This window comes from Phycodurus eques, chromosome 2 (assembly GCF_024500275.1).
Source record: "Phycodurus eques isolate BA_2022a chromosome 2, UOR_Pequ_1.1, whole genome shotgun sequence".
In the NCBI taxonomy this organism is placed as follows: domain Eukaryota; kingdom Metazoa; phylum Chordata; class Actinopteri; order Syngnathiformes; family Syngnathidae; genus Phycodurus; species Phycodurus eques.
The window spans coordinates 11,905,444-11,923,973 of NC_084526.1; the positions used below are offsets into that span (position 1 = coordinate 11,905,444).

At 39.3% G+C, this 18,530-nt stretch overlaps 1 protein-coding gene across 6 annotated transcripts in view; it reads left to right on the top strand.

The window, feature by feature from the left end:
- Nucleotides 1–18,530, top strand: part of ush2a (Usher syndrome 2A (autosomal recessive, mild)) — a 239,970-nt gene that overhangs the window by 170,044 nt on the left and 51,396 nt on the right. For all 6 annotated transcript variants that reach the window (XM_061667225.1, XM_061667224.1, XM_061667255.1 and 3 more), the window contains 5 exons: nt 4,487–4,710; nt 5,743–6,043; nt 8,418–8,615; nt 8,723–8,877; nt 14,407–14,605. In XM_061667225.1, the coding sequence (XP_061523209.1) occupies nt 4,487–4,710; nt 5,743–6,043; nt 8,418–8,615; nt 8,723–8,877; nt 14,407–14,605 (1,077 nt within the window). The remainder of the gene's footprint in view (nt 1–4,486; nt 4,711–5,742; nt 6,044–8,417; nt 8,616–8,722; nt 8,878–14,406; nt 14,606–18,530) is intronic.

Here is an 18,530-nt window from a genome sequence, read left to right on the forward strand (position 1 = left end):
GTCAGTATGTGCATGCCACCATAAATGGCCTCCCAAAGTTCACGTCTTCCTCTCTTCAAAAAAGTCTGAGCATTTCTTTAACTCCTTCGCTAACTCCCTCCCTCGGTCCAGCCCAGCAGGCCCCATCCAAACGTTCAAGGACAAATCTGAATATCCCTTTTCACCGTTTAAGTGTTAAAAGCCTGGCGGTGGCGGGGTGTTATCTTAACGCGCCTTGCCGTGCCATCATCAGAGCGCGTGATGAAAATGGCTGTGATGATGCTAAAAGAAAAAAAAGAGGAGGGGGAGAAAAAGTAATAATCAAATATGTTTTTCAAGGGCACAGTGACCATTTGCTGGGGGGAAATTATCCTAGTAGTTAAGCTTGCTCAGTCTGAGCCGAGTGGAGTTGGGAGAGTGGATGCGTGTGTGCTTGTGTATGTGTGTGTGTCGAGTTTTGCACGGCTGGTTTATTTGTTGCATGCATGCTTCCATATGTTTTTTGTTCCTGCATCTTCTGAATATGTTAATGCAGTTTCATGTTACTATATACTCTGAGACAAACATTCCTTTTATCGTTTCTGACAAAAGGCACTCAAATTGGAGTGAGTATATCAGTCAATGTGTGTATGCATGTATGCGCCTGTCCATGCAAATCATTGCCAAAATCCCCTCCATCAATGATGGGTAGCAAACGGCCAACAGCAGTGGATTCCAAACAGCAGCGTCTGGCTGATTTTTTTTATTTTATTTTTTTAAGATGAAGTGCTCTTTGAACACAGGAGACATTTCTCTCTCTGTTAATGTACTTATGATGATGAATTTTCTATTACATTGGGTTTAATGACTGGCAAGAATAAATCCAGAGGTTGTCAGCTGCATAGAGTTGAGGACAGTCATCCTGTATTTTTGTTCATGTTTTTACTTATTTGTATATATTTTACATTTTACTTAGATTTAGTTGTATATTTTGTATTTTATAACTCTTAGGAGAAAATAGTGCAAAGTGTGCACAGTCACTCAAATGGAAAAAAAAAAAATGCACAGCCTGTTTTGTGCAATAAACATGCCAAAAAGTAGTCAGTCAACAATAAATAATGGCATTATTGCCATTGCCTGATGTGACCTATAAATTTAGTTGGAATGTGTCACATACTGTTTTCCACCACTTTGTGTTCGTATTTGTTGAAATATATTCACGTGTTTGAAAGTGTTTGATTTGTTTAAAGTTGTAGAGGGGTTTTAGTCTCCGAGAGAGAGCCCGGATAACCCTAATCCACAACACACATTTTTATCAGTAGTTCATTGGCAGGGCTAAATATTGACTTATCATTAAGTGGAATGACTGAAACCCTAATAATAATTCACGTTGTCTAAGCACCTTGTGTTGATGCAGCGGTCCCGGTGCTGTTAATGAATGTATGCAAATCCAACTTAAATCTGAAGATTAGGGCTCAAGCGTTCCGTGATGCTACAGAGAAAACAAGAGCTGTGTGATAAATCGTTGTCAACACGTACACAAACACATTCACAAATACACACAATGAGGACGAGAAAACACAATCTGCATGTTTTAAAACGTGAGCACAGATAATGCTTTCAAAAGACAGGGATTAGATTTCTGTCGAATGCGTGATAATATAAAACTAAAGTTTAGTTAATCGTAAACAGTGGATGCTTGTATACTACTGTATAGGAACTTTGTGAATTTGTTAGTTTAATGGAAACATTCTACCGTATTTCCACCGATAACATAGTAAATGGGATTGTACTGTAGATGGAAAAAGCTGTCGTTGGATGTTGTCTATCTTAACATGCCCACTCTGTCATAGGGAACTATCAATTGACATAAAAAATGTTTCACAAATAGGAAATGTATTTGTTAAACAGTACACAGATGTGATGTCAGTGTCCGCCATGTGCTAAATAACTGCTTACATTAGCCAAAACTGTCCACCCTATCATTGTCTACCCTGTCTGCGAGAGCCCATATTTTGCTGTTTCCATGTACATTGGCCCCTTGCAATTTGTTTATGAAATAAAAGTATGTGAGTGTGACCAATATGCATTTCTAACAGCATAGTACCTTCTTAATACAATGAATATGATGTTCATTGGAAAATCCAAACTTTTGGAGGGTGAAATGAGGAGGTCTCAAAGGCACTTTATTGTGATACTCATCTTTTTTCAATTTTGATGAAGTTATGACGCGTTTTCCTCTTAGATTGAATGTCCTTCAAAAGATAGTTAAAAGTTTCATTTCAGCTGACCTTATTGGAACCTGATTGTTTTGTTCAACAATTGTTTTATGGTACGTACAGTATCAATTGGAGGATGCCCAGTGAGATACATCTTGGTTCTTTGCGGCCATAAATTTTCTAGTTAGTTTAAGGATTATGTGCCCCCATGTTGATAGCTTGCAATAGATCCATAGTCACAAAGTAAATGTAGAGGGGTGCCAGCGCCTAGAAGAAAGGCGGGGTGTAAAGGTGAGGATGGCGAGAGGACAAGCGATGTGTAGAAAAGCTATTTGGAAAAGTGTTGAGCTGTTTATTTGCTCGTCATTGAAGCTGAAGTAAGGCGCTGAGGGAATTGGCCAGCGAGCCTCTGCTCTGCAACAGCTGCCGCCGCTAAGTGAGTTACCGGCCGTCACACTGCCTTTATGTCACACAATCACAAACACGTCCAACGCTCGCAATGTGCTGTCACACGATGCCTGTCATGCGGGTTGCGAGGTTACAAAGCACGGCAACACGGCGACAGACCAGAGATGAGATTCTCTGCCTGATTGTGTCAGTTAATACGATAGCTTCACGGCATTTGATTTGCATGAGGCGTTAACTTTGATGGAGGTGTTCGACAATAAGTTATTTATCACACCGCAACTAGCTGCAACCCCATTAGAGGACAAGGCCGTGACACAAAGCAATGACTTGGTGTTTAATGTCTACTGTCAAATAAAATGAGCTCCACAGCTGGAGGTGGACGGCGCCACAGATCAGCATGTCATCAACTGTTAGGATACGCTTACTAAATACCTCATGAAAGTTGCATTATTTGAACCAGAAGCTGAATAATCACCAAAGACCAGCGGCTAGAGGTTCTTATAGTTTTACCCACCCTGATTTAGAATGAGAAGCTTTTACCATTTGACTCCAGCTAAAATACAATTTGTCCTTTTTACCATAAGCACAGAAAGAATCTTTAAGTCATTCTTTGCGTTGCTCATTTCAATTTCCAATGCATCCTCACAGCAGGTGACTTGCTGACTCAGTCTTATAGCAGGACAATATTATGGCCCTAATCCACTGAAAGGCCAGATCATGACAATCCCTTCAGCTAAGCTGTGTTGATGTCTCACTAACCTGATTGCCTCAACCTGGGTAATTACCAGGGCCACAGGAGAGACGCTTTACCATTTTCAGCTCCCTCTGACTTTTGTTTCACCCTCACATCTACGACCTCACCTTTAGCAAACACACACCAATGTCACACACTTGATGTTATTTCGGGAGACATCTTTCACTTCAAAACAATCATTCAACATTTTTATTGTGCACCACAGGTAAAAGTCAGAAGTTTTAGTTTGTGATTCAAATATGCCTCCGTTTTGAGAAAACTCGGGGACTCTAATTTGTTCTAAAATTCACGTTTGATATCAGTATGTAAACATACTGTAATTCAACATTCATTTTTGTTTCTCACTGAAAATAGGAAAAAAAAAAAATATTAAAAAAAAATACATTTTCAAAATATTATTTTAAAAAATGTATTCTTTCTTACGGTTTTCAACTAAATGTAGCTACTGTGTATGTATAATCCAAATGTTGTTTTTAATATAATCCAAATGTTTTTAATAATGATGCTCAAAATGGACAGTATACTGAAGTTTAGAAGCTACTATTTTTATTTGTTTTTATACCCTCCAATTCTATTCAAATCAGTTTCATAGGCCTCAGTTTTTTTAGTTTTGATTATTATTTTAGATTGTTTCTCTCAGTATCTTTGAGTGTAATGAAAAACACTAATACAAATGTATTATTATTAAATGCAGAATGTGTGACGTGATGGCTAAGAAACATTTTCCAGTGTAATGACAACCATATTTTGGAAGCTTTTTTTTATTGTTACTGGAAACACAAGGAAAAATCAACAACAACAAAAAATGTCCAAAAAAAAACAGTGAAAGGTTACTCAACCTAAAGTTTAATCAAAGCTTCCATGATCCAGGTCATTTGGCAGTTAACAATCTCGGGTAAGATGGCATGATCACGTGTGTACGTATATTTTAAATGTCACCTTGCTGCTGAAGGTGCATCAGTAGCAGACAGGTGTTACTTATCGCTGCCAGAGATGGCGGCTCTTGGAAACAACACACTTGTGCTCCCTACCTGCAAAGTCACATCCCAAAGAAAGACAAAAATGGAAGGAAAATGGATTGGAGGCCTTATCATATTAAACATATTATATATGCACATCTACAGCTGTTTCTTTTTTTCTTCTTTAGGTTTTTCCTGCTGTGGTCAAGAGTACATCAACTCTTCTACGTCTCTCTGCTGCTTGGGCAGTGATGGAGTTCCAACAATACATCCATCGGGCAATACCACAGTCAAATTGCAGTGTTGTGGGTCAAAGGTTGTACTTCAAGAACAAGAATGCTGCAATGGAATTGGTTTTGACGCGCAACGGCATGTGTGTGCCAGCAGGCCCACACCAGGCCTTTTGATGGAGGTTTGTTGAATTATTATTATTATTTTTTTTTTGTTATTCTGCTTGAATGTACATAATAGCATTACGTTTAATCGTTTAAACTCAAAGACCGAAATGTGCCTCTCATTAGGGTTAGATTGTGTTTTGTTAGTTTGATCATTGTATTATTACAATGATTTTTCAACAAGAAGATCACGGACAAACAAACTTTGTGCATGGCAATCATAGTTTATGAAATGTCCAATCCGATTTCGTCTCAATGCTGCTCTCTGAGTCCCAAGAAGACTTATTGGCATGTTATCTGTGGGCTGGGCATTTCACTACATTTTCTTGGTCAACAATGGGGGAAATTAACAATCAATGAATCAATTTGTTAACTTTGTTAGCCATTCTAATCGACAATGACTGAAATAACAGTCACATCCAGTTACTATCTTCGAGTTGGGGGCTGGTCCATCTTCCATTCATCATTTCGGGTCGTGGTGTCAGTGTGTTCTAAAGTCAGTATAACACACACAAAGACGCACACTCTGGTGAGCGCACAAGAGGACAAAGGGTAGCACCCCATTAGCTGTAATGATGTCATTACTTTCACTAAATTAGATACCTCTTGCTCCGCTATATGGGCAAAAGTATTGGGACGCATGGCCATTACACCTACTGGAAATAAACATGGGGAAAATATCCCCCCCCCCCCCCCCCCCCCCACACACACACTTATAACAGCTTTAAACTTTTCTGGGAAGATTTTTTTTTTTATTGAATAATCCAAAAGAACATTTGTGAAGTCGGAGGTCAATGATGTTGGATCTGAGAGAGGGCCTGGCTCACAATCTCTGTTCTATTTTGTCTCAAAGATGTTTGATTGGCTTCCTGCACACAAAAGGCAGCGAAGCATGCCTTTATGGACCTTGATTAGTGCACTGGAAACACAAAATGGTCTTCCACAAGCTGTTGCCACAAAGTTGGAAGCATACAATATTTACAAAATGTCCCGATTAAGTAAAAGAAATGTCTACATATACTAAACTGTCACTTTCCCCTTTTCTTCAGAGTGGCTGTTTGCAGGGTGCTCTATGTCCTGTGTCTGCATCCTCCACAGCTTACTGTGGCTCCTGTGACATTGAGCCATCTACGACTGCCTGCACATGGGTTCTGTCTGCACATGTTGACGCTCCCTCCGCTACACACACCCATACAATCACTGCCACATCTGAAGCACTCATCACAGGGTCCTACACACATAAAAACATCAGTCATCTGCACAATGGCATTCTGAGTTATGAACGGAGTTTGTGCCCGTCCCATGAGGAGGCAGTGTACAGCGGAGATGCCAAAAGATACACTTATACAGGTACTTCCTTTTTTCTATCTTTGTGATATTGTCTTGACTGATTTGAACAGTAGCAGTTCATCTTATCCTTGGCAGTTGTGGTAACTCATACGTTTTATAAATATTGACTCTAACACACAAGACAATTTGTAAGTTGTTTCATTTAACGGTGAAACTACAACTTTGCGCGCCTCAATTGAAATGTGAAAACAATTCAGCAACTAACAAACTTCTTTAATCTTGAGAAATGGCGATGCCTATGGTGACATTTCAACCTCTTCCTCCTTTGACTGTGAATATTTACTTCACATAATGTGGTACCTTGACCGTAACATGAAACAAAACTGGAGCAATTAAGTTACTGTAATGCCCTTGCATGTGGGTAGGGAGAGCCACAGTCAATGATGCACTTTCTGCAGTTTATTGAATGGAACAAACAGTCAAGCACACAGATACAAAATGAAGAGACTCACAGGGAGCTGCTGCAAGGCCACAACATATGCCCAGACGCTCACACGCAGGCGAACACAACCAACTAAGCCAACCCAACTCCACATTCAATACATGACGACTACAGTACAAAACAGTAATTCCACTTAATAACACTAGTTTATTTGCATTATCTTTTACTGTGTTTTATGTTTTTTATACAATACACAGCATATTTTCTTTATTAAAAAATAACAAATAAAAAAAAAGTTGTTTTTTTGGGGGGCTGTAATGGATTGGCATTTCCTTTAAGTTCAATGGGGAAAATAGATTTTATATATGAGTAAATCCCTAAGTAAAAATACCACTGAATATGCTTCTCTTTTCACATTCACCCCTTGATGACCCTGTTCTTTTCTTTTTTGGAATAAATATGAAAATAAAAACAAATAAAACTAACAACACAAAACTACAGCAGCTACAGTTAATTATATTCACTGAATTGAGCTCTCATGTGATGTTGTAGAGGCGTGTGTGTTCCAAAAATGTTTGTCAAAATCTGTGTTTCCATTGCTTTGTGTGTTTGTGCATGTGTGCTTGAGGTGGTTAAGATCAGTTTCTCAGCGATGCTGTGACACCATCTGGGCAGAGGCACATAAAGCTGTCACCACCCACCATACACCAGATGTTGCCCATGCGCACATACACGCACACACCAGCTATCATGCTATAGTTCCCTTAGGTTGAACCATGATTTACTGTATCTCACACAAGCAAGGTGTGCTATAACGTAATGGCCACACACATGGCGATGCTTACCACAGTCGCTTCTTAATCAAATACGTAAACAGTTTTGAGGCACGTGTCTGTTTATGGTGGCACACCCTTTGTTTCATTTGCATGTGCATGTCACTGCGTGTGTGTTTTTGCAGCCTGAGCTTTCACCGTAGTAAAGACAATAGTCCCAGACTGGTGGTTAAAACGTGCTTTCATTTACAGCAGCAGTCCCTTAGCTCTCTTAAAAGGCATGCCACATATGTGTGTGAGAGGTGAGCAAGTACATCGGCGTTTATATACACTGTACGCGTACCCTAGCAGAAGGGCTGTAACAAGGCCCCAGTCACTGCCTCACATTTACAGCTTGTCGAGTAGCGACCAATGCATTTATTTGTTATATGTTCATGTTACGTCTGCTGCCATTGGCGATGCTCCCTGAGTGGTTTACACAAATTGAACTGCTGTTACTGTAACCACATAATGTTTAGGACCTCCACATTAACATGTTCCCTGTGTTATACTTTAGTGCACAATTACTCCAAATAATTGGGCTGTTTTGACAATATATATTGTCAAAACATTATTATATTGTAGTTACTTTGCAATGTGTGCCGGTAATACTGCACTAGATCATACTTAGAGGAGTTTCTAATGTTTTGTTTACCTTATTGAGCTACATGAGAGAAGCAAAATATTAGAATCTCTCAAATATATGCAATGCAGCTTTACACCACCGCAAACTAAAAAATAATGTTTGTGATTTTTAATGACAGAGTTTTTATATCGCTCATTCATTATTGTGTGGTTATGCAGGTTTTGCCGACATAAAGGCCACTGACTATATTTATATTCCTAACCCAGTATAGTTCGGGTCACTATTATACATCACATGCACACTACTGTGAATGACTGATTAAACTTTAGCTTTTGTTATTTAAGTCATACAATTTATGCAGTTACATATTCCAATTCTGTTTCTCACCATTCCTTGTCAACCAATTAACAGGCATTAGAATATACTCTATATGCCAACCAAATAGGCCTCATGTTAAATAGATGTCTTACTTCAAATAAACACCTGTTACTGCCTGCAGTTGAGTAAATTAACACCCTCCAGATTATTGTAGGAAATATGTTACTATTTTACCCTCTCCCTTATGTAACATTACATTCATTACACTCTCCCTAGATTTGGACTTGGAGCCCTTCACCACCTACGAGTACAGAGTGAGGGGCTGGAACAGCTTTGGCCGGGGCACCAGTGACGTTATCACGGTGACCACCGCTGAAGACAAACCATGGGGGGTACCCCCTCCTCGATGGAGACGTCTGGATGAACGGAGTGACATCATCCAGTGGCATTGGCAAACACCTGCTAAACCTAATGGTATGTATAAATTTAGATATTAAGCACGATTCGATTTTAAAGGGACTTCATCTTTTAAATCTATGAAATGTTTATAATTTCTCTGATATTGTTTTCCTTTGTGCCAGGAGTCATTACCCACTATGTGATACTGCGTGATGGACAAGAGCGCTACCGTGGCCAAGAGAATAGTTTCACAGACATGAGTGGGATCAGACCCTTCCAAGAATTTACTTACCAGCTACGGGCCTGCAACAGGGCTGGTTGCACTGATAGTACAAAGGTAAGACTGTTTGTGTCATTTACAATTTTTGGAGTCCCCAAGAAGTAACAGAACATACTGCTTCCATTGAGGTTTCCTGTAAGGCTTACAATTCTCTATTCAAGCAAGAACTCTTTTGATGTCTTTAATGGACGTGGTTTGTTTTAGGTGCCAATACGTTTCACATGACTGTAATACTTTTTAAAGTAATACCTTGTCATTACTGACAATTTAACATCCAACCACATTTCCCGCCCCGCGCCCCCAAGTTTCACCAGATCTTATCCAGACTGCACATTTGGCAACACTTCAAATTTAACACGGAAAATCACATTTTACATGCTTCTGCACCTGTCTCAAAGACCAAGTTGTAATCTCTTGTGCTTTTGTTGGTTCTTAATCATTAAAAGGAGGTTATGGTACATTGAGAATGTCCTCCTCCCAAACTTTCAAGTGCTGGTTTGAAGTTGCAGGTGACAACTATTTAAGCCTCGGTGGATGTCTGCATTCAAATTATTGAGCATTCTTGAATGATATCTGACACAAGATGGCCGTGGTTGCAGTTCTAATGGTGAATTAGTTTGGTTTCCTTTTCATGCTCTTATCTAATCCATCGTTTGTTTGTTTTTTAAATCATAGAATTCTCCTCATTTTAACCTTGTTCTATTGAGCTATAAGGTTGTCCATATATTTACAACTTCGCTTACTTTATAGCATGATATTTTCAGACTTTATGGATGTTTTTCTGTTTCCATGTCAGAACACGATGCCGCTCGTGCTCTGCCTCGGTGTGCGAGGCTGTGGATTTGCTGAGTCCACCTGATGTTTGCGATAACATCCATAATAGCTTCACACAGTAACTCCCTTCTGCTATCTCTGGCGCTGTAGCTGAGCTGATATCAACACAACAATTAATTTCACCAGCTTAGCACAGATGAAAGCTCCTGTTGAAAAGTGTCTGTCTTGCTTTTATAGCTGATTGAACGTGCTGTGTTATTTGTCGTAAAGTTATGTAAAGAGGCCGATGCGTCACCAGGAGGGCTGCATGGAGGATAATGATGGTCTTATGGAACGTTTGTGAGGTACAGCTTTGGTATCTAGACAAATTGAAGACAAGTAGATTAATGTTGCCAATAATGAAGACTTGGAATAGATAGTATCAATGGTTATAGGGGAAAGATAAAAAGGGGGAGTGAAATGGTTAAAGCGATACTGTAAATAGTGAAATATGCATTTTCGTCTAGTGTTTGCGTTGCCATTTTTAGTCCCAGTGTATGGATAAGTACAACATTATTGGTTAGTTAGTTGGTTAATCTTTGCAAATGTCAGCCACACTTTGTTTACTAACGTTGTCCCATTTTTATGTGGACATAATCATCACTATTAAGATGAGACTTGTGTGAGTCAACCTAATTAGGGTTCGAGCAACAGGCAGTGCTTGTGTCCTAGTGAAAATGTATTTTAGGGGTCCCAGAAACAACTCTCTGACCCCCCCCCCCCCCCCCCCACAAAAAAAAGAATAAAACATAAAAATGCTCCTGACACCAGTTTCACCGATCGACATGAAATTCCACGGACATGTCTATCATAACAGGATGCACAAAAAAGTCTCAAGAACTCATGCACGAAAACTGAACAGGAATTAGTCATTTTTTGTTTGAAGAAGCCATTTTGGACAAATACCAGAGCTCAGACTTTGACAAACTCCTACAAGGATATTTGCCCAAGTAATACTCAAACCAGAAGCAGTTATCACAGACAGATACTGTAGATGATGCTAAATAATTAAACTCTTTTTTTCTTACACTCTCTAATGTGGGCAGTGCGTGGCGTCATAGTTAGATCATCATTTTGAGGATTGACTGTTAAAAAGTAGGTCACCGTTTTCAGCTTATATTGTACATTTGGGATCGTCACCTGCTTTACGTGGTGTCAGTTAACATCACTGATGTACATACCTTGTTCTATATTAACACCTCTTGTGGAGGCTGCTCCTTCTTTTGAATAAGTGAAAAGCAAAGCGTAGGTACAGGGTTCATTATTCGATGCTTGCTGGGCTGATGTCTTTGACATCAAGCATAGTGGTTTGAAGTCCAAACCTTTGTGGGACTGAAGACTTACAATCAGTCAACTTCAGTGCTAACTCAATGAATTATAATATAGGTGTCCCAGAAACTCTTATGTCAAAAATTGTGAATATTCCATTATTACATTAAGGAGAAACCTTTCCCAACTATACAGCTGTTATATGACCACCAGGAGAGCCCTGTATCCACCCCCAGTAAGCAAGCACAGTTAAACAACAAACTCAATCTTTGTGCTCCACACACACACACACACACACACACACACACACACACACACACACACACACACACACACACACACGCACACGCATGAAGAGCGCAAGACCCAGCGCACACAGTCCCAGTAGAGAGTGGAAAGGAACTGACTTGGATTAGTTTGTACACCAGTGAAAATTGGCCAAACATTCCCAATTATGGGACAAGGTGGGCTAACCTAATACACCACTGCAATTACCTGGCATCCGCACACGGCAGCAGACACAGACATACACACACAAGCGCACACCTGCCGCGACAACAGAAGTTGCTGATCTAATACGGTTGGTCACTTAGAGAGGTTGGAAGAGCGATTGGTCCTCCTTTGTCTCAAATGCTCTTGTCCTGTTGCCTCTGCTATTTGTCTGCTGTCATTCCTGTGATAGGAACGTCAACCTCTCCCATCTGTTGTCCTCTCTTTTGCTTCTTCACTCTCATCCATGCTCCTATCCACTCTTTGGGCTGCAATTTCTCTTAGGTGACCTTTTTATGTCTTACCATTTACATTTTCCAAAGTTGCTAAATTTCCACTGCTGCGACATCACAGACATGTCAAATATTAGAATCCTGGTGAGTTGACTGTGTGCGTTCATCTTGCTTGTAAAGTAATGCGCTCAGCAGCCCTTGTGAATCTACGCGATGAAATGCAAGAGCTTCATCACAATAAAACTAGTTGTGTACTATGAATAATGGTTTGAGTTACTTAACAATTACTTATTTATGAATAAAATCTTATTTTAACTCCATTTTACCCCCTAACCATAATTGCGTTCAAAAACAAAGTTCTTTTTGTCCTTCTTTGTCACTGTTCAACAAAAAGCACATATATCCCAAATTGTGTGAACATTTGTATCTGAAACAACAAGAAAAAAGTGTTTTTTTCCCAGAAAAGAAAATTGCACAACACAAAAGAAAACAATTAGAAAGTGTTCCAATATACAGTAACAAACTCAGTTTAATTTCAAATCACTTTATTTTGTGTTGTCACTGCAGTACATGGTAGGAAGTAATATTTCTCCTACTAACAGTAATATTATATGTGTATGATAGACAGAGTGAACGTTCTAAAAAGTCTGACAGTGGAAAAAGCATGTGAATAGGTGAAAACAGATGAACAACATAAGGGCCTTTCCACCAAATCGATGCCATTTTCTTATTGTAACTCCCTTGAAATAAAATTAAATGTCTTTCTTTTATTCCTACTCTCAAGCTGATAATGCACATATTGAACTACTCAGTGTGTATTGTTACATCTCAGGCAACTTCATTTTTTTTATGTCATTGTTTTGTTGTAATTAACCCTGTCACGATAATTACTGGACCTTTTTTGATAAATGAAATGGATACGATAATGTTTCCCGACTCGATAAATTGTCATTGTTGTGGTGAGCCGGTCCACTCTTACCGGTTTTTGCTCCGTCCAATACTCCGCAATCTTGCTCCATGTGCAGCCCGTAGATTCACTCAACAGAGTCACTTAAGGGAAAGTTAACTGTTTGTTGTGTTCACGAGCTAATTCGAGAGCTAACGACTAGCCTGCGAGCTAACGAGTTAAGGAGTTGAACAGCTCGCTCCACCTTAGCGTTGTCCTTCAATACATCAGAGCTTCTCTCCGTGTTGTTGTGTGTATTGGTGTCCAATTAACACACACGGAGACGGTAACTGTTTATTAAGCATAATCTAAGTGGCACACATTATTTCAAGCAATAGTGGACAAAAACGAACATCAACGTATATTTAATTGACAGGTGAAGAGCCTGTCTTCAGCGGACCAACCACACAGACTGGTTTACATGGAGACTTTTTTTGTCATTCCGATTGAAGATCTCTGGTCAACTGTTTACGTGTGAGGGGTTCTATTCCGATCGGGTGTACACGTGATGTGCACTACATTTATTCGGAACAGCCGTGAGACATGCGCACTTCGTCGTGAATGTCACGTCATTTATCAAGATGGCGGTGTGTCGTCTCTTAGGCACAGTAGTTGGGAGTGATTTTATATAAAAACACTTGACTAAAAACAAGTTATAAGTACTTAAAAATGGGATCTCTATCGTCTTAAAAAAATTATCGTGACAGGCCGAGCTGTAATGAATTTCCTCACTCACGTAACAGGACTGGAAGTAACAGGAGTGAGTTTTTATCATAGAATCAGCAGTTTTAAAGGTAATTTGAATTCATCTTTTGTATTTTGTCAATATGCAACCAGATCAATGTGAAGGGCGTAATTTAGAAATGATCATTTTCCGTTCGTTTGAATGTGCATTTATACATTTTATTTCCTTGGGATGCAAATAGTGCCACTTTGGAATTGCCGATAAACCGATAAAACTATCCATATTAATTAGAAAATGTAAAATTGGAATAATATAAATTTAAATTAGCCGTACCTTAACACTACTTCCATAGAACTAAAGCAATAATTATCTCTTAGTTTAATTTTTGTCACATGTACAGCAGACTTAATTTTTGTTTGACCAAAATGTTGAAGATTTTCTTGCTCTTCGTGTCAGTGTGTGTATACGTAGGTGCATGAGCGCACGAGCGTCTCTTTAGCCATAGTAGAAGTGTTCTAATTGCATAGCACTGTGCGGGACAGGTGGGGGAAGTGTCCGTGACAGTCTATTAAGGCGGGATATCCCTGTTGCCATTAGCAGCAGATTGCCCAGCGATTCTACGGTCTCACTTTCATCAGCCAGGTGACTACTGATACCGCAACAGCAGCGACCCCTCGTAGGCCTAAAAAAAGCAGTTAACTTTTGATAATGTTCAGCTTATTGTTAAAGTTATGACTAATGATAAGGTTCTAATTATACAGTGGTGTGTATAGTTGTGAGTATCACTGATGAAGTTACTTTGTGGGTGTTTTGGTCAGAGGTTTTCAGAACTTTACCATTATTGTCATTTTATAGTCGTTTCTACATAAAAGTACATAAACCTCGTAGACATAATTAGGTAATACATTTTAAAAATCCACCCAAAAAAGACATTGTTCTAATAAATTTGGTTGAGACTTTTTTTTTTTTTTTTAAGCTCTTATAAGAGGGGGAAAACCGAAATGTTATCTGCCGCAGGGTCTTTATTACATTAGTTCTAACGTGTTCGTGTTTATGACCAGATATACATGTTATCTGAAAGATATTAGATATAATAAATGTTATATTTTTTGTGCTTTTCCAATGTGTGTGCATGCCCTCCATGTGTTCAGATGATAGCAGTAACAGTTCAAGGAGTCCCAGAGGGGGTGCAGTCTCCAGCGGTAAGAGCGTTGAGCCCCTCCTCTCTTCAAATGAGCTGGTTCCGACCTGCACGTCCCAATGGAAGAGTGCAGCGGTATCACCTGAACCAGACCGGTGTTGGCACCATATTTACACACACAGAGGCACCTGGGAATTATACAGCGACTGGTAATGAACAGTTTGTCATCTTCCTGTCATTACCTCATGTCAAGTTTTTTTTTATGGTTTGCTTTGTCTCACTGCCTTTCTGTCTTTTCCTTCCTTGATCATCATTCTTTTGTACCCTGCCTCTCAACAATTTGTTTCCTTTAGCCTTCTTTCTTCCCTTCTCCTTGCCCCTGCAAAACAAACTTCCCCCTCTCGTCACTCCCTTTAATACTCTTCCATCTTCCCTTCTTTCCTTTGTCATTTTTAAACCGTCTCCTTGTCCGTCAACTGCTCCTCTCCCCTCCCTCCTTCTCCTCTTTCCTATCTTTGCCATGCATTTATGGATGTATGCTGTTTTGGTGGAAGCCATCTCATGACTGAATATACATCTGATTTCCGCCACACTCACTCTCTTGCCCACCCCCTTACACGCATGCACATATGAGAATGCAAAGCACAACCGAAAACAAGCACAATAACATGCTCCAGAATTAGACTCAAACCTTAAAAACAAGGAGAAAAGCTTTATACTGTACAAAAAAAAGGAAATTCCATCGCATGAGGTTGTCTTGAAATTAAAAAAAAAAAAAAACACACTTGGAACTGTTATCTCCTCATTAAACTATTTGGTCACATTCCAACTGATTGTTTAAACTGAATCCAGAAAGAATTCAAGTCATGACCACTTATTAAACTGAAGTTTAGTAGTACTTTCCCATCAGAGCTGTGCTCAGGCATCAGCTTTGCCAGCAGCTAGCACGCTCTTCCCATAGTCCCTGTGGTTGTTCTGTGTCTGTGCATACGTGTTTGCATGAAGCAAAGCAAACAATGTAACCCCACTTACAGACACAGCCACAACCTTCTTGCTCTCTGTGAACTCTATTCGTCAGTTGTTTGACACACTAAAGGGGACATAGTTTGCCAAACCAACTTTCTCTAGTATTTGCAATGTAACATTGTCTCCGTGGTGCCTCAGTAAATATGTGAAATAGGAATAAAAATCATCCACGCTGTTAGGATAGGACTCCCTATCTTCAGGCCTGAGTCTTAGTTGTTTAGCTACAGCCTTGAATACTTCTATCTATCCACCCTAAGCTTGCTTAAAGTAGAAAAAAAAAACAGTTAAGACATTGAGTCGCACATAGGAAAGATACTGAGGCATTGTTAGGCTGTGTCACACCCTTGCGAGGGAGTAGACCAGGATAGGGTAAAAGTAGGGAATAATTTAATGGGCAGCAGACGCTCTCCAGCCGCCGTGCAGAGTCGCATTCCGTACGTTCCGGACGTTTTTCTGCCGAGAGGCCTAAAATCAGGTCATTCGAATTCCTCGAGCTTATCTACGTCACTAGCGAAGATCTTGACCTTCTCTTCCACTCCCGAGCCAGCACTGTCAACATAACAAATACGTGTGCTCTCACAAGTTGGTATTCTACATGGAGGCAATCAATCAGAGGAAAGGGGGAAGTCTTAGCCAAAAAAGCAGATACAAAACTGGGTCAAACAGAAGTAGTTGTCAGAGGGGCCTTTTCTGGACACTAGTATGACAAAACCAAGGTGTTTTTTGTTTTGTTTTGTTTTGTTTTTCAATGAAATTGACACGTTTATACTAAGTCCATGTTAGTCACTCTATGGAGGTCTAAATAGCCAAAATACAAGACCTTTAAAGCAACATTTTCCATTATCCATCCATCCATTTTCTGAGCCGCTTCTCCTCACTAGGGTCGCGGGCGTGCTGGAGCCTATCCCAGCTATCATCGGGCAGGAGGCGGGATACACCCTGAACTGATTACCAGCCAATCGCAAGGCACATACAAAAAAACAACCATTCACACTCACATGCACACCTACGGGCAATTTAGTCTCCAATTAACCTACCATGCATGTTTTTGGAATGTGGGAGGAAACCGGAGTGCCCGGAGAAAACCTACGCTGGCACGGGGAGAACATGCAAACTCCACACAGGCTGGGCCGGGGATTGAACCCGGGTCCTCAGAACTGTGAGGCTGACGCTCTAACCAGTCGCCCACCTTGCCGCCATTTTCAATTACCATAATCAAAATCAGAAATTTATACTTTTTTTTTTTTTTTTTTTTTTTTACTAAATACACATTTAGGCCTTCATTAGTCCGTCCGTTCTTTACTGTCTTACTCCTTTATTCTTCACTCAATGGAAATTTTATTTTCAGTATAAAAATGTTGATTTTTACATTTTAAATTCACTCAGCAATGTTCACAGTGAATTAAAGTATTTGCAGTATCTAGCCAAAAGTATTTAGTTTGCAGAATATAAATGTCAAATAGGAACACTGTAATTTTATTTCCATATTAAGAATTACAGGAAATTAAACAAATTATTTTAAAAACAAATATATTACCATTTTAGAGAGTTAAATGATTTCTTCCTGAATGTTTATCATGCACATGCTCTCATCAGAATTTTTCAATAAAACTCAAGCATAAGACCCCCTTTTTTATTCTATAAAGAATCACAAACCTTTTCTTAAAACTCAGTAATTGCTTACCGTGGCCACATTTGTCTGCCTACTATTGATCAATGATATGCTTCAGGAAAAACTGCAAAGTCTCTTTATTAATAGCATTTATAGCTGTTTGCAATGATGACATGTCATAGAAAAAAATTAAGCGTTGCTTTTCAAAGGTACCCCATGTGAATCGATATTAAGCGTTTCCGTCATTAGCTTGCGATGAATGATTGCCTGCAATTATATAGATTATGGCATTAATCATGTGTTTAATTGGCCTTTTGTAGGCTCATTATTAATTCACAACAGCAGGGAATATAGTATGTTCTTTTATTTATTCATTCTTTCTTTCTTTTTTATTTATTAATGCTGGCCATAGTGTGCGCTCTGATTGGTGCATGCTCCAGAAAAGGTGTCAAGTGTGTTGACATGGTGGAAAGGAGTATGACAGGAACTTTTCTTTTAATGTAGCAGTCGTCTCTCTTTAGTGTCAGTAATATCCATCCATCCATTTTCTTTACCGCTTATCCTCACTAGGGTCGCGGGCTGCTGGGGCCTATGCCAGCTATCTGAAGGCAGGAGGCGGGGTACACCCTGAACCAGTCGCCAGCCAATATGTATATTTATAATAAAAACTGTAACTTCATGAATTCCACTTAGGGTTACGAAAATAATGAGATGAGGAAGATGTTTGGCAGGTTTCCTCCCCTCTCTCCTGTTCATAGCTTGTCCATAGAGGAGGGTTTATTTATAACTTAGATGTCTCCGAACAAATTATACTCAAAATTTTACACTCAAAACTTATGTTTTTATCTTATCAAAAGAGATGGTATTATGCTGTCAAACACCCTAAAAACAGATACTTTATAATGATTTGAATATACAAAACTATTTATTGTCAAAATAACAAGAGAATTATTTAATTTAAAAGACATCATCAATAAGTGTCACGTAAACTAAAAAACATTTCATTTGAATGAAAAATAAGCAACTTGTTTTTCAGAAATGAATTTTCAAACATATCAAGCAGGCATGGAAGTACATGCACATGTTTGTGTGTCATTTACAGTTATGTACAGTAATGCTAAAGCCTGGATAGTGACCTTGGAAAGGTGTATTATCTTAAACGGTACTAAATTATGTCAATACATTATTCCTTGTATATACTTCACATTGTCCCCAACATTTATAGCACTAATATTTCCCTGCTAATACATTAAAATTGTACACTAATAATGAAACATATTTTAAAATTTAGATTTGAGGCTGTGGGGTCCTATGCTACGTCCGCACATGTTCATGCGTGAATCTGATGTCAGTGCTCCATTGGAGACACATCAGAGAGCCACAGACAGGAAGTCAAACTCTTAATTATTCAGGAGAGGTGTTATCAAAGCACCCTCCCTCCTCACTCCCTCCTTCCCTTAGTCTCATCATCCTGATTTAACTCATCATTAGAGTAT